Raw genomic sequence first — 25,037 nt, 5'->3', positions numbered from 1 at the left:
CAGTCTGTAGTACACATACAAAAGATCAATCCGTACATACACGATTGTATTATACATTTGTAATTATTAAAGTCAAGTAAAGTTTATTGCACAACGATTGCAACAGATACAATGTAACTTGTATTATTAACAACTACAAACTATCTACAACTGTATACAACAGTATACTAATCTAACATAACAGAAAATATGGCGGCATATTAAATGACTAAACCACATCTTTTAACTTAGGTCCACAGAGACAAGTTCAAGACCGATCCTTTTGGCTGGGCCAGCTACGGTAAGATACAGATTTACTGTAAACTTTATCTTAAAATGTAACTCTAACATCACAGGGCATTGTGAAATGTGTTGTCTGCTCTTGATATGGCTTAGCTGACACTAATGTCCGGTGCTCCCCCTACATGGCAGGTCTAAAATCCAGGAACTGCAGGCTGAGGTGACCAGGCTGACAAGAGAGAAGGAGAATCTGGAACAGGAGAACTCTTCCTACCTGTCTTATGAGAAAAGGTGGGTTTGACTATGACATCTCAAAGTGTTAAAACGATCAGCAATATCTCAGCAGAAAATGTTTACAATGTATTGGACCTAATTCTTGAGCAGAGACTGTCAATGCTCTTGTTCATGTTATGGCAACTGCTGTTAAATAACAAATTAAGCTTAAAAAGATGATAGATTTGGTTGTTCATATCTCTGTGAGTGGTTTATCAAATACATTGTATTGTATATCAATGGAAATTTTATTTGTTATGATTGTACATTCATGGGTTGAGCACCAGGGCTACATACACATGTATGGGAGTAGGTCCAAAAAAGTGTATTTGGTCAAATTTTAAAAAACAGCAATGGTATCGATCTTGGTAATAATCATTGTGAATTTCTGAAAGTGTTAAATTATAATTTGAAACAAACGCTTCATGTTGAATGGTAACTAAGTAACACTTATTGATGAAATTTGCATCTAGGGCTGAAACACTGGCCAGTGAACTCAGAGGCTTGCAAGGAGAGTTGGCAGACTACAATATGGTGTGTATTTTATCATTATCACAAATGGCATCAGTATTTTTTTCTCTTTGTATGGAAATTTTGTCTTTCATGAAAGGCTGTTTGTGCTGATTCACTACATTTCAATAATTTCCTCCTTGTTCCCAGCTTGTTGACAAGATAAATACAGACACAGAGATGGAAGAAGTCATGGAGGATTACAACATGGTAAGTACTTTAAAAGCATTGCTCCAGTATTGCTATACAGGCTCTTCATACAACATCATTTGACCATGTTGTATTACAGTGTACATCTGTTTAAACATGCTTGCAAGCAGCTGCTAAAATCTGATTACCCACCAACATGGCTGCCAGGGAATTCAAGTTATAACTAAGGCATCCATGGACTTACCCCGTCCCCTCCGGGGGTCGACTAGGCAAGGCAAGGCATCCATGATAAGCCTCAATACACTGATAGATAGCATATAGAGAAGTTGAATATTAAATATGGTTCCATAAGGCTAAAGTTGTCTTGGAAAAGATTGATCCATATTGGAACAGAAAATAAAATTGATGTTAAGATGTGATGTTATAGTCTTGCAAAAGACATTTTGCTGAACTATTAATTGCTTGTTTTTACAGCTGAAAGTCCAGAATGACAGGGAAGAAAAGAACATGGACACCATCTTTACTGAGAGAAGACAGTGAGTTTATTTTATCCAATATCTTAGTTTGGTTTGTGCTGTGGAAACCTGTTAAATTATATTAACAACAGGATGTAATAAGTCAGGCAATTTCTGTGCTATAGTACAGTCCAGCTCAGTTACATTTATATGTATTGCTGGTGAGAAAAAGATTGTGATAAATTATTTTTTTTTTAACAGGAAAGAGGAACAGCTGAGACAGCTGGAACTAGAGATTGAACAGCAGCGCCGTCTGACGGACAGCCTGGTTGAAGGCATGGTACGTATTTCGTATAACGGTTTTAATTTTGATACAATTTAAAATTTGTTTCTTTAGTTTAATGATCGGTCACTAGCAAATGGCAATGATGAATTTTGTTCCCTGTTTTAATACAGAGTCCAGACAAGAAGGGCTTGTACAACCAGCTAAAGAAAGCAAACCTAACATTGCTGGAGGTATGGTCTACAATATTTTTTACATTTTTAGGTTTACAAAAACTAGCTACTGTTACATTTGTTAGTGTCAGGAATTTTCCGCTTCCTTGTCATATCATCTGAAACCATAACACATACATGTGGACATACTTTTGGTTGTTTGATTTCCATTTGTGTGTTGTAATTTCAGCATCAAATACAGAAGTACTGAGCTCTTCAATATACATTGTTGTTCAGTTTTAAGAATCAATGTGTTACATTCTAGGATCTGGAGAGACAACAGCAAGAGCTGGATTCTCTTAATATGAAGAAGGAGAACCTGGAAGATGTGAGTACACATTTATTGTTTTTATTTTACTTTGAAATAAGAAAAAATAATAACAAACCTGGTTGAGCTGATTTTGGGGTGCCACAACAATGGTGAAACACAAACATTCGAAACAAAATCCTTCATATTGTAGCTATGAATGAACACAATGTCATACAAATGTTACATACAAAATTTGAATGGAAATGTGATTACATGATGAATCTTCGTACTCAAAAGATACGCTAGTTTGTAGCAATCATCATCATCATCTGTCGTCCCTGGTGGGCGGGGTAGCAATAAGGTTTACTGGATGGCAGTCATTTAACTGTCTCCTGCTGGCTGCTGCTTTGTTAAACACAAACCGAGGTCATAGAGGATCTCATTACACTTTGATGGTTAAAGGAAAAACAGTCCATTTGATCGGGCAAAACACTGGCATGAATGATGTAAATGTAACATTCGTGCACATCATGTTGTTTTTGCAGGAGCTGTCGACATCTACGATCAAACAGGAGGCTGTGCGTCTGTACGAGCAGCTCCACGAGCTGGAGGCGAAGCGGGATAACCTGATGGCAGAGGACCAGGCCAAGGGCTCGCCCGCCGAGGAGCGCGAGAAACTCCTCAAACAGGTGAAGGAGGACAACCAGGAGATCGCCAGCATGGACAGGCAGTAAGTACTAACTGGAAATCTAGAAAACTTCTTTCTTTTTTTTAACTTAAAAGTTTAGGTTTTTCAATTTTTACAGAGACTTCTCCACCGTCAATTCATGACACCAGAAGGCAGAACTATGTGTTCAAATAGTGTTCAATGATACAATAACCATGTATTACTACTGTCTGCAAACTTGTCTCAACCATGAATTTGGAACATCGAAAAAGTCTCTTTTTTTCCTCTACCATGAAATAAAACCATTGCAATAGTAAATGCATTTATGGAACATCGCACAATGTAAATACTTTAGGTAAACTTAAGGTAGTCCTATAGGCTATAGCCATAGGGCAGTGCGTTGTCATCCACGGTGTCTTGTGCATGGTATAATAAGGCAGAGCCCATCCTCCTCCTTCTACCACCCCCCCAACTCATGGCTGGTAGGTTCTGGTCTATGGGTGGTAGGAGAAAGTAAAGTTGTGTTGAAGTAGCCATAACCTCTTGATCCTGTGTCCCATGAGGAATACAGGTCGTTTCGTTACATCGTCTTTTCGTTACACGTCATTTCGTTACATCATGAAGTCTTTTCGTTACATCATGAGGTCATTTCGTTACATCATGAAGTCTTTTCGTTACAGATTAAATTCAGGTCGTTATAGTACTTCTTACAATTACTAACAAACAGCCGGCACTCAAAATTCAATTCTTTTTCTTTCTTTCGGCAGGTATTGAACGCCACTAAGCGATGGAGGCGTTGACGGGCCACGCTGCATGTCGGCCCGTCGGGTCCACTGCCGGGTGCGCCCGCTCGATGTACATGTATTAATAAATGTCGGCTGACTGTTCGATCAAATCAATATACACAGGCTGCTAGGAAGATACGTGACATAATCTACTTCGTTTTTGTGGAAATATCCTGCTTTCTGGTATACATGTATTTTCTTAATTAAGAAACGATTTCATACCACGCACACAAAACAAATCGAAATCCAGTGTGGATACTTGAACGGTCATCTTAACCAAGGAGCGATTACACATTATATCTGTGGAACCTATCTGCGTTATGTAGTAGCTTGAGCATCTATCATACATGCTGTGATGTGTACAATAAATTACGATTAAATGCTTTTAGTATCGGTGATATACAGCGCGCGCAGTAAAGAACCTATTGTTGTTAGATCGGCGGGCACGCACTTTCGGCGCCGACAACTTGCCAAAAAAGCGATATTCAATACCCCTTCAAATTAAATATTTCAGGCTGATATCTCTCCATAGCAATTTTCTTACTAAACACTACCCATGTGCCGGTTTAAACGGAGAAAATATCATGTTTCTGTACATTTCCTACAACCAAACGCACACAAATGTTTTCCTTTGTCGACAACTGATGCTAGACCGTCATGCATTGCATGACTCGAGGGTTCACTGTCCTCCTTCCCACCACGTACGTAGTACTGTAATAGTAATGACAGGACAAAGGTCGGTGGGTAACCCAAATGGAACGATAATCTTGTTGTGTATTTCTGACTGAATATAAATATGAAAGATTCAAAGTAAAGCCGGGTTAAGATACATTACAGCAACAGAAGTTCTTCTAAATGGTCCGCTTGCAATCGCTGTGCATGCTGGGATAGCCGACCCAGTCGGGCCGCCATCTTGGATCCGAGCCGAGCCGCAAATTATTCCCCGACTTACCTTTTCCGAATTCGCATTTCCCCGGTAAAGACTTAATCGAATACCCTTTCTTGAAGATATAGAAACATTGAACAGTGTTAGTGGAGAGATATGAGAAACAGGGACGTGTTAGGGATGAATGATATGTGTCTATTGGTATCACGGAACGGAACAAAACCGAACGATAAAAAACAAACATGTAACCAAAACCAAACGTAAAATTGCCAGTCCAGTCACGTCTCTAATGTCAACCAAGGAAGATCAACCTGAAAAAGATAACAGGAAAACACTTATAGCGTTTAACATGCGACCAAGATAGGATAATAATCAAGTGTAACGAAAAGACTTTGCCATGTGTAACGAAATGACTAGTCGTGATGTAACGAATCGACTGTAACGAAAAGGCGATGTAACGAAACGACCGGTTACCCCCATGAGATTCATCTTGGTCCATCCCTTAGTTCAAACTATTAATCTTTCCAATTTGAAGCTTGTTTTGTGCTTAGATAACTCATTAGAATTATGCCAGTCTTCTTAGTTGTACAAAATTGTATGTTTAGAACAAGTCTTGTAAGGCCAGTTTTGTGATGCACATCTTTGTTCCCTCAGAACAACAGAGATCCGAGAAAAGATCAACGCTCTGCAGGAGGAGATCCGCCAGCTAGACATGGACCTGGAGGAACACCAGGGTGGGTAACCTGTCTCCCTCTGTAACCATGTAACTATGAAACTCTTATATGTAGTGCATATATTGTATTCTATTGGCCCATATATATGCTTACAATTTTTTTTTTTTAATGATATACAGTAGAGACTGTAACAATGTTCTGCTTTTAGGTGAGAGAAACCTGAAGTACAAGGAGCTGAAGAAGAGAGAAGAAACCATGGATGAGTTCCTGAACAGCTTTGAACAGACCAAGGGTTCAGAACTGGTTCGTTCTACGTCCGTACATAGCTTTGAAAGTAGTCCTTTCTATCATAACTTGCAATGAAAGAGAGGTTAATACTCTTTTTCCCCATCTACATGTAATTAAGATTCATGTTATGGTATGAAAATCATTGACTCTTTAAGGCAGCAAAATTATAAAACTCGTGAATAACATTCACTTCATCAAATGATGCTACATGCTGCTTTATGATATGAGTGTTCTACATCTAAGTTTCATAACAATCATTGCAGGAAACCAAAGGACAACTTGAGGGCAACATTGTGGCACTACTGGAGGCTTCAAGCAGGGTGAGTGAAGCTAGTACAAAAGTTGTACAAAAGACGTTCAAAAATAGCACATTCTGCTAAGCACTAAGTATTTAGGAAACAGTATATGGTAGTTTAACACACACTCTATACCAGTGGACTAGCCCCCTGCTGTAGTGATCGCACAAAGTTAGGGCTACAGAAACGGAGATGAGTGTCACCCGATATGTCACCTGGTATAAGAAGGACTTCAACTTGTATTTATGTTCCGTTTGTGTTGACAGAAAATCACCCGCGCCAGACACCTGCCAGGTGTGACCCAGCAGCAGCTGCGGACTCTCCAAGACGACCTGAACTTTAAGGAGACGGAGATGGAGAAGTCCAAGGCCACTGCCGCCAACTTGGCTGAAGGTGTGTAACAGGGCCCTTGTAACAGTGGGGTTCCATTTTCAAGTCATGTTTACACACAGTAAGATGAAATGACACTATCCATTGTTGCATATCAAACATCATTGAGCAAAGATGCAACGTCATTGAGTGGTGAGAACCCGTTACAAATCTGAGTGCCACCCATACTTTTGGGGCGGCCATTATTTCAAATTTTTGGAACGCACGTGAACATGACCAATGAGTCTCGCCCGCTTCCGGAGGTATCGTCACTTCATCGAATCAGGTTTGGTTCGCAAATGCGTGAATCAGATTCAATGAGCCCAGTCAACTCGTACAGTCAGAAATCACCGAAAATTACAGATGGGAAACTGTTACTGGCTTGATTCTGTGCTGATTTGTTGTGGGGTACAATATATAAAGGAACCCATTTGCAGCATGTTTTGCATACATGATAAATGCTCAAAGTATGAAATAATGATAGAAATGTGCTAGTAAGATTATGTAAATGTCAATATTGTACCGATTGTTTTATCCAGAATATTTCCAGTTTTAATGTTGCAATAATGTATCAGGTGCCTTTAACTACTGAACCATTTTACATTCTGTACCCTCCAGAGAGTCAGAAACTCCAGATGGACCTGGCTAAGGTGGAACAGTTGGAGACTAAGATCACCACAGAGCTGGAGTCACTCAAACAGAAGATACAACAGATGAATGAGGAACTGTCCACATACGAAGACTTGGACAAACTGAAGCAGCATCATGAGGAGAAGAAAAGGGTATGTTCTCATTCATTCAATTAAACATTTTAAGCTTTATTCTATGCATTATTGATCTTTTTTATGTTTTTACAAAGTAAAACCTGAATGTTTTGATGATACAAACGTGTTTGAAAACTGCACAAAGCAAGGCGCATTTTTTCCTGGTTAAGAAATTCAAACAATTTGTGGTGGAGCTTTCAGTATTTGTTGTTTGAAGACATTGTATTTCTTCTCTTAATCCAGAAACTCCAAGAGGACAAGGTGTTACTTATGAAGAGGAGGGACATGTTTAAAACAGGTAAGTGATATGACATTGTGTTTCTGATAGTGTCTCAAGACCCACACATTCCAATCTGTTTGTCAAAGAAGTTATACCTATGCAGCTTTTATTGGTATGATCTCTGATACCAAATTTGTTAGCCAGTATAACCATCATTTTGTGTAACACTCGATTTTGTGTAGCTCCTCAGAAATGCAGTGGCAGCTTACACTGTATTACACTAGACTACTTGTCACATCTACTTAACCATTCATATCTAAATCTAACTGCAGTTTGTAGTTGTCTAAAGAGACCCCTACTGTATTTTCTAATGCAAGTTTGTTGGAAAGCTCTTCACTAAAATGGCTTTACGCTATGTTTACAGGAATGTCTGAGCTCTCGGCGCAGTACGACCAGCTGAAGGCACAGCTGAGCGATAACGAGACCCACACCCAGCTGAGTAACCTCCAGCGGAAGTGGCAGCACCACGAGCAGAACAACTTTGTCATGAAGGAGTGTATCCTTTGGATGGGTTCACTTGTTGGTAGTACATTTCCTGTGAGTGACAGATTCATAGTAAGGACCTTCAGACTTCCAGGGCCCCATACAGACTCCTACTATGCTGCCAGGTCAATACCAATGCACATTTTGCTATTGCACTTTTGCAGTAACATATCAACAATGTTGCACTCTTTAGGGAGTCAATCATTTAGGTTTTTGATGTTTTTTATCTGTCACCATTTAACTAGACAAGTAATAAGGACCAACTGACCCAGGAGGAGAAGGGGTTACAAAGGCTGCTTGGGAACATACCCTAGACCAGCTTTGAAGTGCGAAATTTGTCTTTCCATAAGGGCATAACATCACTGCCTACAGAGGGTTTGAACTCAGGACCTCATGATTCTGGCACTGCACACCAATCATTACACAACGCTGATGATCATGTACTAAAACTGTAAATGTATTTCAGACAGCATGCTTAGGCTTGATACGAGGGGCGTTCAATAAGTAATGGTCCTGACCCACTTCTAGTTGTCTGATCTAGATGAAATTGTATATGTGTAATGATTCATATCTCTATAGATCATGTTGCAAAAAACAGCTCTGAACTAATTGTGGTTTTTGATTTACAGGAGTTTGAACTGAGTCAGGTGTGAAATGGAGTCAGTTGAGTGTCGCGCAGTGATCCGGCGCAAGAACGCACCATTACTTATTGAACGCCCCTCGTACCTCTAATTTGTATGTAATAGAGACTGTGCCAACCTAGTAGCAGGAAGAGTAGCGATGACACAGACATGTTTCCTGTGATAAACATGGTGTTGACAGGAAGTCTGGCCACAGACATCTCACTCAGACATGTAATACATAGAAACTCTCCTGGGGGTAGGCTCAAGGTACTGTCCAAGCAGAGGTTAGACTCCGGCTGATCTTTTTAGATGTTTTTATCAGGCTGTCTGTTTTGTCACCATTTGTTTGCCGACAAAAAAAAACTCTGACAAAATAGAACGTCTGGCAAAAACGGCTTAAAAAACGTCAAAAAACAGTTGGAGCCTATCCTCTGTTTAGACTAAGAGTCCTGTGGACCCCACACGTTATGGGTGGGGATTTCAATAGAATGTTGTAACATTTCCCCTGTCCATTTCTACTTCCTCTTATAGGAAACTCCTAAATGTTCATTTGGTTCACTTTACTGGTATTAACCTCTTATAATCTCTACATGATTCAACCACCACTATAAAATGTGTAATCTCTAAAATAGGAAATTTTTAACATGTGTCCTAAAATAGCTGTGTTTAGAAATATTGAGACAAATGGGAAATTAAATTCATTTCAAAGGGAAAGTCAAATTTTAGCAAGAAAATTTCAAAGAAACTTTCTCAAACAGTTTTTGTTTGATACAGATATTGAATGATCCAATCCTTTTTTTGTGTTCTATGCCTACTTGATTTGTCCTTAACCAGTCCTCCAGTCATTGCCACAAAGACGATGGAGAGTGATTTCCGTCCGACCATGCAGAAGGTCACCAAGACTGTGGAGGAGTACAACAAGATGCTGCAGGATCAGCTGAGTGGACGGCCTGTAGCCTAACCTGGGACTCAGCAGGAGATGGGACCTAACTGGGGAACACTCTTGTCTTCTCACATAGCAAAACTGATATAGAGATGGCGATCTGTCAGAATCAGCAATTGTCTACGAGTCTATTCTACGATTGGATTCTTTGTCGACAGAGATCGCAATCGGGATATATCTCAGTGAAAATGACTATTCTACATGGTAGAGATCCTGGTTAGAGTCTCTGTAGAAGGCATCTCTGATTGCATGCAGTCTCCACCAGTAGAGTCCTTGATTCTGCCCGATCGCAATTTCTACCCTAAAATGAAGCAAAGTAGCACCATTGTAATATATCTATGAATAAGTACTAGTACCCAGTAAGAGATAACTTTCCTCACATTCCAGTTTGTAATCACACATATTTTCACTTTTGTGGAATTATTCAAAGTATGGTTTAGAAGTTAACAGGAACATATGTTGTAAATTTATTCCTTATAAATGTGTGAGTTTGTTTGTATATTTGTGTGAAAGCTGGTAATGTTTCTGTGCTCAGCAAGTGTACAATTGAAATATCATTTTCTTTTCAAAATGAGTGCAATTTTTCACATAGTCTACTACAGTGATAGAGGTTATTATGTTTTCTGACATTTGTTTTTAGAAGTTGAGTATAAAAAGTCTTTACGAATGATACAAAAGTCATCAAAAAGCATGTTGGAAAATACATTACTCAAGCAACAACGGCTTTTCTTTGTAGTTTCTGAGAATGTGCCCTTTCTTAGTGACCTTATGGAAGGCCATGACAGCATTTGAATCATTTCCTTCCATCGGGAGAGTCAAGTCAAGTACCAAGTCATGACCTCTATAGAAATCGCCCCCCCCCCCCTCCTCCACCCTTTAGCGATACAGTATTACATTTGAAACCTTTGGTGGGGGTAAGCTCAATTGCCAGAATACCTTTATAATAATATGAGACTTAAAAGGACAAACTGATGTAGATCTTTTATGATTTTCTTCTAACATTTAGTCAATGAGTACTTTTTTGAGATGTCAATTATTACGAAAATCCCCATGCCAATAGCCTGTCACTTCCTAAACGTCGATCATTGAAATGAAGATTACATGCAGTTACATCAGAAATGTCAATAACACACTTTCAAATCTTGTACATTCCTGCACCACTTATCCTGTTGCTCATAATCTGTACATGTAGAAGAGGGCAAGACCTACTTGTGAATGGCTATATTTTCTTCTCAATTCATAAGGCAACTGCTATAAATTTCTTACTGTTTTATATTAGAGAAACAATAGAGGATCTTTGTACATTTATTTGTCATCCTCGGACACGTTTCCTAAACTGCAACAAGAAGGGGCTTTCAGAATTCTGTGAATTTGACGTTATTTTGTATGTCCCAGTATTGCAAACATCTTCTGACACTGCTTGTCTATATCCGGCCTCTTCCGTGCTACTGGAACCGGAACCTACTCACTTCCCATTAAGAGTGGCAATTTTTCTTCGGAACATACCTCCAGGACAAATAGCATAACCCAAAAACATCGAACACTGTTTGCTAGCGTTGAACTAATAGGGCGATACCAAACTGTAGCCAGGGGTGGACAGGATTCGGTGAGAGGAAATCCGTTCATCCGATGTTGCACGCGCGTACGTCCCAAAAGTCCTTGCGAGTTTCATTCATGAATCGGCCAGTGGCAGAGGCTTACAATGTGTCCGTGGACTGCTTCGCTTCTACTTCTGAATATCGTCTATTTTACCGGTAAGAACTTTTTTTCAGATCCAGAATTATTCTCAAATAACCCAGGGAAATCTTAACAATATTTTTCTGAGTATCATGTATTGGCCATAAGTCTGAAATCTCTGGTAAGATTTGCAAGTTTTCTGGTTATTTTTTCTTATCTCACTTGTATCAACGTATTCAAACAAGGGCGTTATTGAAAAGAAGCCATATAGCGACGCAGATGACAAGATTGCAAACTCGTAGCACTTGTTTATTCTTTTGATATGTGCGTAAAAGAATGTGTATCACCAAAAGAGATTGTTACTAGTACTTTGTTCCCCCGTTGATAAGCTGAGTTGGAGAGGCAGTTCTCTTGTTGCGCCTCTTGCAAGAGGAAAAGCGACGCACATCAAAAGACGTTATCTTCAGGAAGCAGGGTTTTTCATACCCGGTCACGTGACAGCTCACTGGCACAGGGTTTACAAATCGTTGTCAATTCTCTCCGACTTTTTTTGCGTAAATAAATACTTTGACGCCAAATTAACGTCACAGACTTAATCCAGTTTAACCGGGTCCGCCCTGTATGAGTATTTGAACGATTTAGACAGGTTCATTGTAGGTTTAAAGCTGATCGGTCTCTCTTCCTCCCTAGCCTCCATAGCAGGCTCTCTGGGCTTTTTTGGGCTTATAATACACTTTTGCTGACCATTTATTTTTGTATAAAGGGCTCCAGAGAGCCTGCTATGGAGGTCTACGGGGCCAGGAGTCAAGAGACCATGTAATGGCCAGCAAAAGTGTATTATGAGCCCCAAAAGGCCCCAGAAAGCCTGCTATGGAGGCTACTTCCTCCCCCCGTTGCCCAACATCCTTTCACAGGATAATTTTAGAACAGCCGGACGAAGACATAGCGGGACTGGACATGTTGACGTTTGCCGTTCGCCTGTCTAGCTGTGAATTACAACTATTTTAAAGTGACCCAATGCATGCAAGAGAGTGAAACCACGGCGATAGCTGTGAACATTTCGAATATTTCACGATATACATTGATAAATGCCAGTATGCAAGGACCAATTGCACAATCCTCGGAAACTCAACAAATGAATTAACTTTCACAAGAATTATACAAGGTGCAATGCATTGCGTATTTTGCTGACAAAAATTCCAATTCTAAGAAACTAACATCATTAAAAATCCAAATACTTACAAACACGGCAATGGAGTAACAATTGTAAATGGTTAGGTGTACAGTCTACATGAAGGAAATATGAATTGTTTTTGAGGACTGTGTTGACAACTGTTTTCAAATGCCACCTTTCATCAGATGCGATCGTTATTGAGGAATACTGGCCAGGGAAGTCCGCTCTTACTACGGGGGATATTCCAACCATCACTAAGTTCGGCAGTGTGGAAGTCAACCAGAACAAGGATGCCGTCTTCAGGTGTTCCGCTAGAGGCGCTCTTAACAAACAACCTGGCGTTCAGGACATGTCGCTTCAACTGCCCGATGGAGCAGCCATACCTCCCGGTAAGCCACCGTCTTTTTAATGTTATTACTCTGTGACGGAGGGTAACATCCGACGACAAAGTATTGTAGTTGTCAGATGTGATGAGTGTTCGCATCTGTATCTCTATGTTCGTATGCAGTTTGGGATGTCCTCTGCACGCAGCTGTGTGATAATACACGTAATGTTTTTATTTTGCGGTAGCTGTTTTTATAATCGATGTAATAATTTCAGAAATCACCCCTACGTCCTTCGGTATATTGGTCCAGGTCTGCATTATTTCCATGCGTTAGGATTTGTGGTAATTGGATATTGCCAAGCAGATGTTGCGTGCTTTTCTCTGATAGTTTTGTGCACGTCGCGTCAGCTGTTTCACAGCTGTCACTGTTGCGGCTGTTTGGGACAACTTTGTACAATGCTCTGCGTCTCAGGTATCCATTGTGAAGCTGTGTGGTTAATTTTACTCGGTGTCGTTCTGTTGAGACGCTGATTTTGCTATTTTTGGACATTTAGTGGTAAACGGTGGGGGTTAGCACTATTTGAGTCAGACTTATGACTGTTCTGAGCGGTGTGATAATATCGTTTATTACCTGTTGATTCCTATGGCGTTGTTGTGATACAACAGCTACTATCCTATTCTGGGTGGTTTATACGACAGCAACTGGTTCTTTAATAGGTAGGTATTTTGATGTTATTTTGAACATGATATCTATCTCGCTTGATATATATCAATACATGCACGCTTGTTTTGTTATCCAATGTGAAGCTGTGATTTTCCCCAATTTGGTACCGTTATTTTGTGACGCTGATTTTTATATTGAGGGTAGATAGCGTAATATGTACGTTAGCTTCTAAGTAAATTTTTGCTGCAAAAACAGCTGGAAAAAAGAGAGCCCATAACAGCGTTGTGCTATTCAGTATTCCGACAAAGCTTTATTCACCCGATACACATTTGAATAACTTACAACCCACTCTGTTACAGATAGCGTCTAATCTTATACTATACAATAGCGCTTTAAGTTCTTTATGAAAATAAATCTTTATAAGTCTTCTATCTTCTTCCCGGTGTCTGAAAGGAATGGAAAAGATGAATGCAAGACAAAGCTAACAAGTTACAACTATGTACTGTTGTTTTTGTTACAGCAAAATATGAGCATATTGACAATTCCTAATCGCGCGTGTATGAAAATGTGTGCACGAAATGTATACGTTTGTATATATGTATAAATGTTTGGCTGTGTATGTGTGAATGGATGTGAGTGTGTTTGTGTGTGTATGTGAGTATGTGTGTATGTACTTGGGCATTTTATTATCATTTCTGAAATAGGTTCCACTCTAACGTAGAAGAAAGAAAATGGAAGGAAAGATGATCGCAATTGAACAATATTTCCTATTATATAGTAAGAACATTTCAGATTGGAAATAATACTAATTTCTTTCATATAGTGTAGCCCCAACTATGTCGGTATAGAATACAGACAAACAGTCTAAAAATCAGTCTTACTAACCGCATTTTCTAGTCATCCTCCGTGTCCTCTTGCCTGCAGCAGCAGCAGAAGAGTCTCTTCCACCACTTCCTCCGGGAACCTACAAGTTGTAGAAAAATTACCCATGACTGAAACGATGTCGTAGCTTTGAAAATTGCCAGTCAACATACTCTGCTGGGGTTAGGGGTGGGTACCGGTACAGAACCAGTTTTTCTTATTGGACCGGTCCAGAAAAACCGGACCTGAAAAAATTCAGTGGACCGGATGTTGGACCTATTGGAAAATTAACTGATTATATGATCAGGCATTGACATGTTTCGGGGCTTACAGGTCGAGGAAAATAGCAAGAGCGAAGTAGAGTAGAGTCTATAGTCATTTTACCATGTCTTACAGTCAATAGTACAGAGGTAGTTAGCCTTGTAGGATTTTAAAACGCCAGTGGGAGTCGAATTCTCCACAAAACAGATTTCTTTGAGGCGAAATGGATAGTTGTTTTGAGCATCATCCATTCACAAGTTCTCACATACTTATCAGGTTCAGGTTCAGGTTCAGGTCCGGTCCTGGACCTGATCCTCTGGACCTGAACCGGACCTGGACATGAATTTTCTGTACCGGCACCCACCCCTAGCTGGGGTCATCAATAGATTAAAAAAGAGATGATGAAAGCTTTTAGTTGGTCTTGGTAATTAAAAAATGAAATTGCAAACCAAATTACAAAATGGCCATACGCTTATCGAAGTAGCATTTCATTATAAATGTCAACATCGTAAAATAATGTTACATATGATGCGAGAAACTGACGCTTATGAGTGAACAAAACAAATATTGAATGCTTCTACTTTGTCATATTGTTTTCTTACCATAAGGTCATGTTTGGTTTGATTATATGAATGACATCGTAGGGGAACCACCAAGCTGATGCGAGCGTGTGAATAAAAAAAGTTTGGCCAAAAAACAAATTAAAGATTCTTCATTTTTGTCCTTTCACGTCTTTTTTTTTACATCTGAATTGATGTTGGTATTTTGACATAAGTATATATTTGCCGAAATTATTATTTTCTTTAATCTATGGCATAATGTTGCATTTACTAATCTTGCAGCTGCTTTTTACGATATTACGGTATGACTTAAAAATTTTTTCTTATCTCTTTGGAAACAGGAAAAGATTTATACGTGCGCGGATGTCATCCATATAATCAAATCAACATGGCCTAACTACTTGCTCCCTAACCAAGTACGAAGCAAAGGATAAAACCAACAACAGCAACAGCTATAATCACCTCTATGTCGACAATAATACAACGCAATAATATAACAATAATATTGCCAGAGTGACTGTTTATGTAACCATGTTTGGGCAGGGTATTAGTCTGAATTACAGCTGACCGGCTCGTCTGAAAATTGCCAGACGCAAGTGTAGCCGTGGTACTGAAAGTAGATCCGCCCTACAAAACAACAAGCTTGTACTGATGAATTTTAGAATGAAGTCGTTGTCCTTACCTGAAACACGGCTGCTGTCATCTTCTTCCTCGCTGCTGTCTTCTTCATCATCTCCGTCGTAGTTGGCATCATCCTCCTCGCTGCTGGTCTGCTCGGCTGGGCTCTCCTCGCTCTCCTCGGCTGGGCTCTCCTCGACTGGCCTCTCCTCGGCTGGGCTCTGCTCGGCTGGGCTCTGCTCCTCAGCTGGGCTCTGCTCCTCGGCAGGGCTCTGCTCCTCGGCTGGGCTCTGCTCCTCGGCTGGGCTCTGCTCCTCGGCTGGGCTCTGCTCCTCGGCTGGGCTCTGCTCCTCGGCTGGGCTCTGCTCCTCGGCTGGGCTCTGCTCCTCGGCTGGGCTCTGCTCCTCGGCTGGGCTCTGCTCCTCGGCTGGGCTCTCCTCGGCTGGGCTGGGTCCTTCCTGAAAGAGATAAGTGGGCTTGACGGCTTTGAAGGGTCTGTCCATCACGGGTAGCCGCTTTGCCTGCTTCTCCCAGAGCTTCCGCCAGGCCTTGCGCCGGTGAAGCAGTCTCCCTGCGATTGCCTTAGCGTCCACAGGCGACACAGAACTGGCAGACATCTTTGAATCTTGGATCGTAAGTGTAGAACAATGAGACAGCGGAGCTCTCAAAGGAACGTCCGTCCGCGGCGAAGTCTCACGCGGAATGAAGCAAACAGAAGGTTGCCGTGGATAAGCATGCTGTACAATGGCGTTCCAGAACATATGACCGTTAGAGCCAGCGTTCGCAAGTTCGATTTGCCCCCCTCCCCATCCTCTGCCCCCCTCCCCAAATGGCGTAAAGAATGCTCATTTATGAAATAACTACAAAACACAACTCAAGTTCAACACCGTAACGGTGCGAGTACATAATCCCTTTCATACGATTATCATTGACACCTGTTGATCATCGAGAAATGACGACCGAGTTGTAGTTGAAATGTAACATCGCGGGTTTTGACTGTTCGAATTCGACGTAACGTTACATTTGATAGCCATCAATGTTTTCTCTGCTTTACAAACACAGATAACGTCAACGTTACACATTTTGAGTCCGCCTTTGCCTGTAGAGCCTTAGACTGTGGGATCCTCGAAAATAAGGCTTGGTGAAAAGAGCACTAACGTAACTTTGTTATCGTTAGAAACGGTGACCTGTGGGGTCACTGCCCTATAAGCAAGGTCACGTTCGAATTAGCAACATTTACTTTCCCACCGTAAACACATTAATGTGTACCCCCAAGGAAAGTACGGAAAAAGTTTTTACCGATACAGAGGCCGAGTAGTACTAACGTTACTCTGCGTTTTGTCCAATTCAACTGTCAGTCACTCAGTTGTCAGGATAAGCATATGACGAAGTTGTCATCGTAGACAAATCCCCGTAACGTTAACGTTTACGTTATACACACACGTTCTTTTTCACCACCGCGCTTATCAACAAACTGGGCTGGTAGGCCTTACAAGCCCGACAGAAGAATGGCGTGTCCATAAAATGTACAAAATTATAGTTGATCGTACACAACCACATTTCTGTCCCACATACGTCCAAACTGGTCCTGGCGACTCGATGCTCCCGCCGCACCAACCACGCTTTCAAACTTCAGACCGTTACGAATAAATCAAACTAACGTTACATGCTTTCGTTTTCCCTCATACAGTACTGTCTTCTATGTTTGTTCAACATATCATTGTCTTAATTCTCTCTGACAAGATGTAAAGGATTCTGACGATTGAACTTTCTATTTGTCTCTTTTCCAATCGGTTTATACTTTGTCACCCGCACAGCGCATGACCCACGTCCGGTGATTCAAGTCCATAAGGAGCTGACGGTGACCACGGTATATTTTAAGGTGCAGAGCGTGAAGAAGTCGCATGAGGGCCTTTACCTGTGCATGGTGTCCACTGACGTGGGCAGTGGGATGAAGGCCGCCAACCTTACCGTCAAAAGTAAGTGTAGTCATGCAGTAATAGGTAATTTTACTGTACATTTGCATACCAAATCATCAAATTTAAAATACAATGTTTTCTTTGTTGTTGATAAAGCATATGTTCACGTTTATGAGGAATTTCAAATGTCATCATATCGCAGTCCGCTACCGACAATCCCAGCTGCAATAATGGTAACGCTCGTAATGTGTCGCTCTTTTTTACTGACACGTAACGTTACTTGGAAATGACCCACACGTATCCGTGCGTCCAGAAGAACGCATTGGAAGACTTTAAATTTTTAGATTTCATCACTAATCGATGGTAACAAGTCCCATATGTTACCTGTTCGTTGATAACACTGGATTATTTTCTACACTTGTCGCTCTGGGGTTTCGTAACTTTGTATGACGTTGTTTTTGGCATCATCCTCGTTCCTGCAGCCCCACCGAGCCCGAAGAGCCCCCCGGTCCTAGACGGGCGCGGCCGCACCACCCTGACCGTGCGACTCAACGCTCATCCCTTCATGGGAGACGGACCAATCAAATCACAGACACTCATCTATAGGGTAAACACTATCAATTAGTCTATCTTTAGATATAAAAAAAAAGTACATTCAAGGCTTTTGCGTATAAGGCAACAGGGTTGCTTCTTACTGCTGTTGAACGCATTATTTCCAGAATATCTACATTTCCTCGACAATTCTAAATTTTTCAAAGGCGCACATTTGGTTATAAAGTGTAAGATCGTTAACGATACCTATAAGACTTGGAGAATGCATAGGTACTAGTATTTATTTTGAATGTTGACGTCATTTCTTTACGTCATCAGGAGGTAGGCACGACGGGATGGAACGCTATACCCGGCGTGCACGTTCCCAGTATCACGATCTCGGGCCTTCAGCCCTGCACCAGCTACGAGGCGCGCCTGATGCTGAGTCGCCCGGGACAGGGGGGGAACGGGCCGCCGGGACCCACCGCTACTTTCAGCACCGGCTGTGATGGTAAGACACGTTGTTTCTTTCTTTTTGGCGACGCCTTAGGGACGGAGGCACTTTTTCAGTTGGTCTTTTGCTAGCTCAGAAATATGTAATGACACATCTTGGTACACACAGTAAAGGTTCTGGACGGACCACGATGGTATAGCTTTACCTTTGTTGGCGACACCTCATCAGGGGTGTAGACATTGTTCAATCATACTTTTGCTAGCTATTCAAAAACTATGTGATGACATATCTCAGTGTACGTCAGGTCCATTTGGTTCTCGTCAACCAGCTTCCATCTTTTCCCCTCTTCCACAGTTTTACCTGGAAGACCACGTAATGTCCGCGTCATCAAACGTACCGCAAACTCGCTTATCTTTGCCTGGGATGCGCCCATCGCGGAGCAAGAAATTGCAATCATCAGTTATGAGGTTCATTTCCGGCAGCGCACCTCCTCAGACAATGCCAACGGTTTGGAAAAGGTAGTCAACACGTCCGGGAGCGTGTACAAGTTTGAGAGGTCAGGGTAAATACGGCTTACTGTTCTTTTTTCTAATGTAGCACTCATCTGGTCACGTGAGTAGTAGAATCTATACCAAGACCACCAACTACGAATAGCTTATGATTATTGAAAAGATATTATAGATATCATATTGGAACACTAATTTGCCTATTGCCCTTACCCCCTCTGGCTGTGACCCAAATGAATAGTTGTTACTGTTTACCTTTGTATATTAATGTATTAATATGTTATAAAGATGTTAGTAAATGTTTCCATTAACACCATTTACACACTGAATATTACATTGGGCCATATGTAGGTTAAAGAGAAATGTTTGTGAATCTAATAGAACTGTTGGCGACTAGAGCTTGCCTCTGTAAGAGTCGGTTAAGATTAACTAAAGGAAATATGATTGATATGGATCGAGGGTAGGTTGGTGTACTGTTCTCTAGATCTTGTATAACCTTATAACTGCTGAGTCATCTGTTGTCTCCCCAGACTGACGCCTTTCACGGTGTACCAGGTGGCCGTGAGGGCCTACAGTGCCGCCGGGCCAGGTAACTTAAGTACAGCCGTCATGGGAGAGACCAAACAGGGAAGTAAGTACAGCATTGTTTTACACCATTGATTCCACTGAAAGCAGGGACATGATTGGCTGCAACGGTAGCAATGAGAAACATGAATCTTAGGGCTGTTTCTTAATCTATCCTATCGGTGGGACTAGCATGAGAGAACGTATCCAAATATCTAGTTCTTGCTACTTTCCCATTGCAGTATAAGCAGCTATAGAAAATACAACACTGTTTCTTTGTCCTCTCTTCCTTCCACAACTTCAAGATATGACGCAAATCTATCTGTATGATTTATTACTTTTGCTTCCAGTATGTTCTTTTCTTGTGGATGATGTGACATAGACGTTGCTTCTATGTTTTAATTGTTCTCTTCAAATCACATGTCATGTAGTGTATTTAATGTATATGCTCATTTTGAACCTCGCAGAACCCTCTGCACCTAGACAAGTTGAAGCCATTCTCCTCCCACCAACTGCGGTAGACGTCAGGTGGTTACCCCCCTCTCTGTCGAATGGAATAATCCAGAACTACACCATCAGCTACTGTGATGTGCAGCGGATTTTGTTGGATGAGGACGAAGTAGTGGTGGACGGAAACAAAAGTGGACACGTCATTACCGGGCTAAAGGAAGTGACGACATACGTCTTCCGGGTACGTTAACTCTCATCATACCCACTCATGTGCTAGAAGTGCATATTTTTCAAAGACAACAAAGATCGAAGGTTTCATACCTGCGTGGAATTTTTCTTGTCTGGTTTTGTGACTTTCATATTTCATTTATTAATGTGAATTCGCCGACAATTTCATCTGACGCAATTTTCCCCCTAGCTCAGGAAATGGGATAACCTTTTCTGGGACCTTTGATCTAATTTCCTGTTTGTGTCCCCAATGTACCCCAATGCTTGTGAAAACTCACCTGCAGGGACCATTTCAACCTCTGCTTCCTGCATTTTCCCTTCATTTCCTACCACTCTACTGTACATGTACTCAGACTACATCGAATACACAAGAAAAACACACAAACAGACACACCGATCAAAAAGTGTATCTACACGGAGGCAATATCTGTGGCCACTTTCATGGTCCTGTTGATGTTTATTCTTATGTAGGTACGAGCGTCTACACAGGGAGGTCCGGGAGAGTTCAGCACATATGTGTCCAACGTCACACTAAGGGAGAGTAAGTTTAAGACTATGCATATGTTATACCTATCAAAATCTAAAATTTAGTATACATACAAATACAGCAGCCTGCTTTACGACACATGCTGTATAAAGGTCTAGGAGAAACCTAGAAAAAGCGCCACCTTGAGAGAGAGAGGAAAACTGCAGCCTCCATTTCAGCACCACGGAGATGTCAACAACTTGTTCAAATGAAATTTCAAGAACTTGCTAACATGCAGAATGCTTCACTTGTGAACTGTTACACTAAATACGTGGCAGCTTAATGTACAGAATGCATGTATAACTTTCACTTTTGGTATGATGTAATCCAAATTTACATGTGCAAACTTTAAGTAAAGATTTCTTCCTACAGTTTCCTTCCTTGTTAGATATATATGCATTCATGTAGATTACTTTCAAATAGTGTGTAGTATCAGGTTGCTTGTGAAATTTTGGCTGTTGTTGCTCATATGACTCATACGCTACTGGAAAGAGTCCCATTCCTTATAGGACGGGACGTTAAGACGTACAGTCAACAGTTAACTGTACTTGTCAAAAAGAGCTAGAGAAATTCCCCTGGTACAATAAACCTGTAAATACTGTTCATAGCACCTGTCTTCTCTGTAACGACTAGTGAAAGTAGCTAATTATATTTCACTTTCACATTCTTTCACTTTCACATCTTGTCCCTTATTTATCCCACAGGACCCATGTTTCCCCCGTCAGACGTCCAAGTTCGCCCGATCTCTCCAATCGCGGTTGAGGTGTCATGGCTGCCACCAGCACGGGCCGAGTACCGAGGATCCACGAAAATTACCGAGTACAAGGTCATCTACACCGACGATCCGACCAGGTAAGGGCACAGGATTTGTTTTTGTTGTTTTGTTATTCGGAGTCCATGCATTCTTGCCACGACAAAATAACTCCAACATCTTTATACATTAAGTTTCGCCTGGAATCAATCAAATTCTGGCTCTGCAAAATATTCTACTCATGGCCTGAATTTGGGTAGGCTGGAACTAGATCAGGATAGATACTTGTGCAACATATGTTTGTTATATGCGCAGGATTCATGTTAATACATGTAACGTTACATGTTAGTACAGCTCCAGTTGTACAAACAAGAACCGTAATGAGATATGTAAAATGTCTAACAGAAAAGTCTAACAGAAAACAACAGAGTAATATAAATGAGACCAATTGTAACAGAAGCTCTTTAACTTGTCCTGAATTGTTATAAAGCACTTTTGCGCTTTCTGTCATGTCACAGATCTGAAGCCATGTGGGAGCACCGAGTCCTCAGCAGCAGTGTACAGAGTATGAGAATAGAGGGGCTCAGGCCTGACACAGTTTACGTCGTCAGAGTGGCGGCAAAAACGACTAACTTTGGCCCGCTCTCAGCCAAGCTGTCAGCACGGACCTTCCAGCTAAGTAAGATGACCGTACTTCTCCTAACTGTGTCTTACATGTATTATGAGACCAAGAATGCTAGCTGAAATTATCATTATGATGATAAATTTGTTTTTTTTTGTAACTTGTAGACCTTTACCATTCACAGAAAGAGAGAAGTGAACAGATAGCAATAGGAGTTGAATACACTCACGAATACTTCCAATATTCATGCTTATAAGAATGATCTTAAGGAATGGTGTCTAAGAGAGTGCAGAGAGAATCCCAACAATCCACGTTATACTGCAGATGTTCTGTTCATTGTTGTGAATGATCCAATCGTCTATACATGACGTTCTGATAATTGATTGTGATTGGCAGGTCGCCCCCCGGCCCCTGATGACGTACAGGTGACCCCTCTAACCGCCACCACAGCTGCGGTCATGTGGTCTGTACAGGACGGGTACTACATTGACTTCCTCATCATCAGATACAGGCCTTTGGGTAGGTGTTAAAGCCATGTATTTTCTACACAATAAAACACCTTCTGGTATATGGTGTACCTTAAAACCATCTACATACATTCACACATTGATGAAGGTTAGACATCCAGGTAATAGGAGTTAATCATCAGGTTGGACGGACATATGTGGAACAAAAAGACTGTCTGGATATCAGGAGATCTACTGCAAAGACGAGGATATAGACTCAGTCAAGTTTGAAACTGCATCATTGCCGACATGTCGACACACCACACTGTAGCAAGGAGTAGTGCAGATCATTCGTGCCATGGAGAGTTATGTAATACGTTGGCTAGATTTTTGCAAGGTTGTGTTATAAGGACCCCATATTTCCATGTCCCTGTCCGTTTTACACGATGTCTGCTAACATTCGACATACACTAGAGGAAGCTTTGTTGAGAGAAGCACAAACAGAAGGGTATAACAATCCCTTAAGGCAGGCTTTAGTGTAGATGACAGGAGAGGTTGACATATTACGTATCTTAAACTTTCCTAGCTCCTAAGGATGCCAGTGAACGAGAGCGTGTTGTGTATGATAAGACCCAGACCAGGTTTGTGCTGGAGAACCTCATCCCCAACACGTCCTACCTGCTGAAGGTTGCAGCACGGAACCAGAAGGGGAAGGGGAGTGAGGCTGTCTTGACGTTCAGTACCCCTCCGCTACCAGGTATATTTACGTCCCTTTGGTTGTTTTGCTTTTGGTCATTGTTGAGTTTTTATTTGATGTGAACTTCAGTCTTCTTTTGGAAACCCACAGCTGTTAACACAAAAAATGTGTCTGCGTTTGAAGATAGCATTATTGTATACCTACTTACCTACCTAGTCCCTTGACCTCCAGGTCGTTCGTATTCTAAATGTTATTACAACAAAAGAAAATTACGACTCATTGGCGTGTTGCCCATTTCTAATGCCTTCGTGAAAACAAGTGATCTGGCAGGTGATGCAAGTATTAGGCATTAAAATTTGCATGTAAGTCTGTATACAAAAATATGGGTTGCAATTTTGACCCAGGCACGGAGACTGATCCCTATTTGCGAATCCTAGTTTGAACTGTCGAAATTCCGATAAATTCAGAATTGGGATCAATCACTGTACCTAGGCAAATCATTTATAATATGCCACTGCTTTTTCCTATGTTCGTGTGTAGCTACAACATGGGGGATACGGCAGCCACCCACGCCGAACCCCTCTAGTGACTCGCAGGGTGGCGCTGCTGCACACACATCCACGGTGATCTTCTTTGTTTTGGCCGTGGCCTTCCTCCTGACCACCGTGGCTGTCCTGGTCCTCATGGTCTCATACCGCAGACGCAGGAAGAGGAGGAGGGTCTCTCAGAACGTGGAGATGAGAATGGTACGTTTTGAGGAAAGTGTGATGTTTTTTTGCCTCAGTGAAACAGTTTTTTTTTGGTTTATTTGTGTGTTTGTTTATTCTGCTGTGATATGAAAATTGTGACAGCTTGCAAGGGGGAAGTGGTGCAATAAGATACTTGAAGAATTGGAAGTACGATTTGGCTTGAGTCCAATGGTGTTGTAGTTAAGGGCTAAGATGACTCATAGATACAATGGGTCCCACACGGTAATGACAGGTCGTTTATGGTTAAGCTTACAGCTTACACTTACAGCTTGTTCAGTCAATTATAGCAGACTCTTGTTTTTTAGACTCTAAATTTGATTGACTACTGTTTGAACCCTTTTTTTTTCATCCCAACCATGCTAGCTGCCAAAGGGGAGTTATTTCACCAACGTGGACTCAGCAACAGAGGTGAAACAAGACTACTGGGTCATACCATGTGAGGACCTGATGTTGGAGGGACAGATCTTAGGGGAGGGGAACTTCGGACAAGTCATGAAGGCCACAATCAAGAAGGGTGACCGGCGGGTCAAGGCTGCTATCAAAGTACTCAAGGGTAGGGAAATGTTACTTGTTTATTTGTTTGCATGCATAACCAGTTGCATTTGATTACAACTGTCTTAAGTTAACTAGTAGCATTATGCCCTATGTCGTAATGTCACCAGCTTTTTATTGCTTTAAGTACAATACCCGTCTACAATACAAGTCTTATACCCGTCAACCACTCAAACTGGGGAGGACCCCTTCTCTTATCAACAAGTGTGTGGTTCCAGGCTCCACATGCTCCATCTGTATCTCTTTTGAATAATGGGACTTTTATATCCCATACAAGAGGATGTTGCTAACAGAAGCTAGGACTCATTTTCACATGATTCAAGTGTCACCGAGGAAATTGATGTTAAATATCTTTAGCCTGGTATCCAGCCGTAATTATAGCTCTAGAGTGTCGGCGCTATTCTTAGATAGTGCATAATGCGCGAAGTTAACATAAGAGAGTCGTAATCTCATTGTAACGGTTATTCATGTAATCAAATAAATAAGTAACAT

At 41.3% G+C, this 25,037-nt stretch overlaps 4 protein-coding genes across 9 annotated transcripts in view; 3 read left to right on the top strand and 1 right to left on the bottom strand.

Annotated features, from left to right (window-relative positions):
- Positions 1-10,131, top strand: part of LOC118431889 (intraflagellar transport protein 74 homolog) — a 16,075-nt gene extending 5,944 nt beyond the window's left edge. For all 5 annotated transcript variants that reach the window (XM_035843307.1, XM_035843308.1, XM_035843309.1 and 2 more), the window contains 17 exons: positions 232-280; positions 412-510; positions 966-1,026; positions 1,153-1,212; positions 1,627-1,688; positions 1,869-1,947; positions 2,064-2,123; positions 2,368-2,430; positions 2,898-3,082; positions 5,345-5,424; positions 5,573-5,667; positions 5,916-5,972; positions 6,215-6,341; positions 6,936-7,099; positions 7,325-7,379; positions 7,726-7,857; positions 9,310-10,131. In XM_035843307.1, coding sequence (XP_035699200.1) covers positions 232-280; positions 412-510; positions 966-1,026; positions 1,153-1,212; positions 1,627-1,688; positions 1,869-1,947; positions 2,064-2,123; positions 2,368-2,430; positions 2,898-3,082; positions 5,345-5,424; positions 5,573-5,667; positions 5,916-5,972; positions 6,215-6,341; positions 6,936-7,099; positions 7,325-7,379; positions 7,726-7,857; positions 9,310-9,428 — 1,547 coding nt within the window. In that variant the 3' untranslated portion in view covers positions 9,429-10,131. The remainder of the gene's footprint in view (positions 1-231; positions 281-411; positions 511-965; positions 1,027-1,152; positions 1,213-1,626; positions 1,689-1,868; positions 1,948-2,063; positions 2,124-2,367; positions 2,431-2,897; positions 3,083-5,344; positions 5,425-5,572; positions 5,668-5,915; positions 5,973-6,214; positions 6,342-6,935; positions 7,100-7,324; positions 7,380-7,725; positions 7,858-9,309) is intronic.
- Positions 10,132-10,751: 620 nt separating this feature from the next.
- On the top strand, positions 10,752-23,830 carry LOC118431491 (receptor-type tyrosine-protein phosphatase F-like). The gene is made up of 14 exons (XM_035842733.1): positions 10,752-11,164; positions 12,447-12,650; positions 17,368-17,529; positions 17,952-18,076; positions 18,340-18,511; positions 18,809-19,010; positions 19,491-19,591; positions 19,992-20,215; positions 20,674-20,743; positions 21,433-21,580; positions 21,998-22,158; positions 22,498-22,620; positions 23,134-23,281; positions 23,785-23,830. The coding sequence occupies exons 1-14, from the start codon at positions 11,113-11,115 to the stop codon at positions 23,828-23,830; spliced, it is 1,938 nt and encodes a 645-aa protein (XP_035698626.1). The 5' UTR covers positions 10,752-11,112.
- LOC118431890 (fibrous sheath CABYR-binding protein-like) lies at positions 13,536-16,336 on the bottom strand. Its single transcript, XM_035843313.1, has 3 exons — positions 15,615-16,336; positions 14,136-14,214; positions 13,536-13,696 (listed from the first exon to the last, which is right to left on the bottom strand). The coding sequence occupies exons 1-2, from the start codon at positions 16,309-16,311 to the stop codon at positions 14,144-14,146; spliced, it is 768 nt and encodes a 255-aa protein (XP_035699206.1). The 5' UTR covers positions 16,312-16,336; the 3' UTR covers positions 13,536-13,696; positions 14,136-14,143.
- Positions 23,789-25,037, top strand: part of LOC118431263 (tyrosine-protein kinase receptor Tie-1-like) — a 5,371-nt gene continuing 4,122 nt past the window's right edge. For both annotated transcript variants that reach the window (XM_035842377.1, XM_035842378.1), the window contains exons 1-2: positions 23,789-23,990; positions 24,357-24,546. In XM_035842377.1, the coding sequence (XP_035698270.1) occupies positions 23,928-23,990; positions 24,357-24,546 (253 nt within the window). In that variant the 5' untranslated portion in view covers positions 23,789-23,927. The remainder of the gene's footprint in view (positions 23,991-24,356; positions 24,547-25,037) is intronic.

This window comes from Branchiostoma floridae, chromosome 15 (assembly GCF_000003815.2).
Source record: "Branchiostoma floridae strain S238N-H82 chromosome 15, Bfl_VNyyK, whole genome shotgun sequence".
Taxonomy (NCBI): Eukaryota; Metazoa; Chordata; class Leptocardii; order Amphioxiformes; family Branchiostomatidae; genus Branchiostoma; species Branchiostoma floridae.
Note: the sequence above shows the minus strand (reverse complement) of the source record. Positions and strands in the feature narration are given on the sequence as shown.